Source organism: Tupaia chinensis, unplaced genomic scaffold (assembly GCF_000334495.1).
Source record: "Tupaia chinensis unplaced genomic scaffold, TupChi_1.0 Scaffold000403_1, whole genome shotgun sequence".
NCBI classification, from domain to species: Eukaryota; Metazoa; Chordata; class Mammalia; order Scandentia; family Tupaiidae; genus Tupaia; species Tupaia belangeri.
This window is the reverse complement of record NW_006159905.1, coordinates 290,428-293,612: the sequence shown is the minus strand read 5'-3', so window position 1 is coordinate 293,612 and position 3,185 is coordinate 290,428. Positions and strand designations below refer to the sequence as shown.

The following is a 3,185-nucleotide window of genomic DNA, read 5'->3' as shown; positions in this document are numbered from 1 at the left end:
GGCCGGCCCTCGGCATGTTTTTCAAGCCTCTGAGTCTGGGATTCAAACCCCACAGTTGACCATGTGGGATCTGGCTCCCTCAATCTGGTACCAGGGACCATGCTTCTCTTTGGAGTAACCCAGAGTCCATCCTGGTTCCCTCTGGTAACACCACAGCTCTTAACCGCATCCCTCTGGTACCATCATAGTTTAAGACAGATGTAGATGTCAGTGTCGCTACTCCAGTGGTGCCAGCCTTCAGCTGTTCCTCCTGGTGACATCACATGAGCCTCTTGCATACAGCGCCCCCAGAAGACCTGGTGAGTCCTAGTCCTCTTTGGTGCAACTTTAACCCCTCACCTTGATTCCTAGGAGTCAGTAGGAAGGCTTTGGAGTCCAGGCAGGAGGTCAGGGACTGGAATTCCTCCACACACTTCTCGGGAGGGTATGGTGAACGATCTGGAAGGGCAGGATAGGGCCAGTCAAAGCCTCTGCTTCTCAACACTGCCCCTGGTGAGGCCCTCATGGAAGCACCCAGCCCCTCCTGGGATAATGTAGGGCCCAGAGCGAGGGACTTTTCTGCCCTCCCATATTTCCCTCTGACCCTGCCTTGCATCCCCACTCACTGTAGAAGAGAAAGCGCTGGTAACCCTGGCCTGTCTCCTTCAGCATGATTCCACCTGGGCATGAGCTGGAGAAGAGCTCTGTCTTCATGTCGGGGCGACCTGTCAGGGCAGGGTGTGAGTGTGCATATGAGGACAGGGATGTAAAACCAACCTTGGGGGGCTGGGAGGTGCTGAGCACTGGAGAGAACCAACCTTCAGTTTTGAGATCTGAGCTCCCTTCAGTCAGGTGGTAGATCCATTTCCGGGGCACACAGTTCCCATTTTTCCTACAGAGGGGGTAGTGGCAAGAGGAAAGATGGGGAAGTCACCCCCGCTACGCAGCACCAGCTCCTAGTCCATCTGACTCCATCTCAAAGCCCAGCAGCCTTTGGATTTAGAGCTTCGGATGGTTAGGCCCATTGCTCTACAGCGTTCAGTGGGCCAAGAATAGTGCCTACAAGAGCCAAGAGGCCAGCTTTTGCTGGATGAGTGCTCATGCTCTGGGCAGGGACCTCACCCGCCATTGCCTCTGCGTCCTCACCACTCACATGCGGATGGTAGCACGAAGCTGCAGCTGCATCGGGACGGAGTCAGCGACCATGCTGAAGATAATGTTGTCCACAGGGTCGAAAGTCGCCAACTCCTCCTTGGTGGGAGCCGCCCCTGCGATAAAATACCACTGGCCCAAATGGGGCTCTGGGAACTGGAGAGACAATGAGGGGAGCAGAAGAGGTGGGTCCCACTGTAGGACCCAACCCAACTTTTCAGTCGGAACAGTAGAACTTAGGGATGGAAGTGTTAGCTGCCTTCTTTCCAGCTCGGGGTTGGACCCATGACAAGGACTCACTAAGTGACGTTCTCCTTTGCCCCTCCCCAGTGAACCCGGATAACCACCCCTCACCCCTAATTTGCCACATCTCTACATTGATGGCCACAGTACTGATAGTTTTCTTCTTGCTTTCAACAAAACACACTCCCTTGCGTTCCCAACATGGCCTCTGGCCGCCCACCCAAATCCCTCAACCTCCACCGTAGACTTCCCCCACCTCCGTCCATACCTCTTTCCCATCGGCTCCCAGAGATGTCAGTTGACTGTGTTCAGGACACTGGTAGATGGAGTTGAGGAGAATGCCATAGAGGTAGAGCACAGCTGCCCAAATTTGGTGGAACATCCTCGGGCAGGAGGGAGTTGGAGTTGTGTGTGGAGTAACTGGTGTCTTAGCTGGTCTTCCCACTGGCTGCTCAGTCTACCCTGCGTCCAACCCCCTTGCCTTGACCTTTGACCCTTCCACCTGCTAATGAGTAACTTTAATCTTGTTTTCCAACCCAAACCTGGATTAGTTAGTATGTAGGCCTTCCTCCCCCTCTTTTGAATGTAACCACTCCATGATCGTCTGACACGTCCAGCGTGCCCCAGGAGACCCAGGTCTCTTCCGACAGCTGAGCCGTCCGGTGGTTTCTCAACTCATCTGAGCTGGATGTTAACTGCTGTGCAGTGCAGCACTGAAGCTAGCTAGCTTGACTGGGTCTTTCATTCATTCACTTAGCAAACGTTCTGAGTCCCAGCGGTTTGCCAGGAACTGGCTAATCCCTGGGAACATAAAGCTGAGTAAGATAGTCCCTGGCCTTGAAGTCATTATTGAGAAACTAGCTGTGCACCATTGCAATCCAACCTGGTAGTGCTTTAGAGCAAGTATGAACCAGGTATTTGTGCACCCTAGACTTCTCTCTAATACTCTGAGTGATCTTCAGAAAGCTTATGGGAAATGTGTTGAGAAAGCTGTGCATGGGGGCCAGCAGGTGGCACTGCACTCCTACATGGTTGACCATGGTTCAAGTCTCAGACTCGGGAGTTTGAAAATCATGCATGCATACCCAAAATCCCAGGAGGAGAATGGAGGAGAAGACTGTGGAGTGGCCATCCCTGCTGGGGGGTGATTTCTCATTTTCTCTCCCTGGCAAGTATGCAGGCCCCATGGCAAAAAAAAAAAAAAAAAGAAAAAAAGGAAAAGCTATGCATGGATTTCAGATTTTTACACCAAAGTACATACTTTAATTACATTTCCCCACAACGTAAAATTTTTTTTTTAGGTTTGTGGAGCCAGCAGGTGGTGTGGTGGTTAAGGGTGCTGTACTCCCACATGGCTGACCGCAGTTCGAGTTCCAGACCTGGGGACTCACTTTCTCACTTTTCTTTTTTTTTTTTTTTAAACAGGTTATTTTTTTTCATTATTATTTATTTTATTTTTCATTCTTTTTTTTTTTTTTTTTAATTTGACCAGAGAGAGACAGAGAGAGAGAGGGAGAAAGGAACAAAGAAAGCCGCCAGGTCCGGGACTCAAACCTTGGTCAACCATGTGGGAGTGTCCACACCTTAACCACCATGCCACCTGCTGGCCCCTGCTTTCTCACTTTTCCTCTCTCTCTCTCTCTCACACTCTGTCCCTCTCTAGTCAAATTAAAAATAAATAAATAAAATGGGACCAGAAGTTAGCATAATGGCTATGTCACTGGACTCCCACGTAGTTGACCGTGGTTCGAGTCCCGGACCCGGGGGCTTAAACTCACCCGGGACGCGTGGGCGTCCGGCTCCAAGATCAC

At 51.1% G+C, this 3,185-nt stretch overlaps 1 protein-coding gene across 3 annotated transcripts in view; it reads right to left on the bottom strand.

Moving 5' to 3' along the window:
- APOM (apolipoprotein M) overlaps window positions 1–1,854 on the bottom strand; it is an 8,836-nt gene extending 6,982 nt beyond the window's left edge. Inside the window, exons 1-5 of one of the 3 annotated variants that reach the window (XM_014590070.2) lie at window positions 1,643–1,854; window positions 1,133–1,326; window positions 798–871; window positions 606–704; window positions 340–438 (exon numbers count right to left, since the gene is read on the bottom strand). In XM_014590070.2, coding sequence (XP_014445556.1) covers window positions 340–438; window positions 606–704; window positions 798–871; window positions 1,133–1,326; window positions 1,643–1,756 — 580 coding nt within the window. In that variant the 5' untranslated portion in view covers window positions 1,757–1,854. The remainder of the gene's footprint in view (window positions 1–339; window positions 439–605; window positions 705–797; window positions 872–1,132; window positions 1,327–1,642) is intronic. The other 2 variants (XM_006154272.3, XM_006154271.3) reach the window with 2 other exon arrangements.
- Window positions 1,855–3,185: the final 1,331 nt, after the last annotated feature.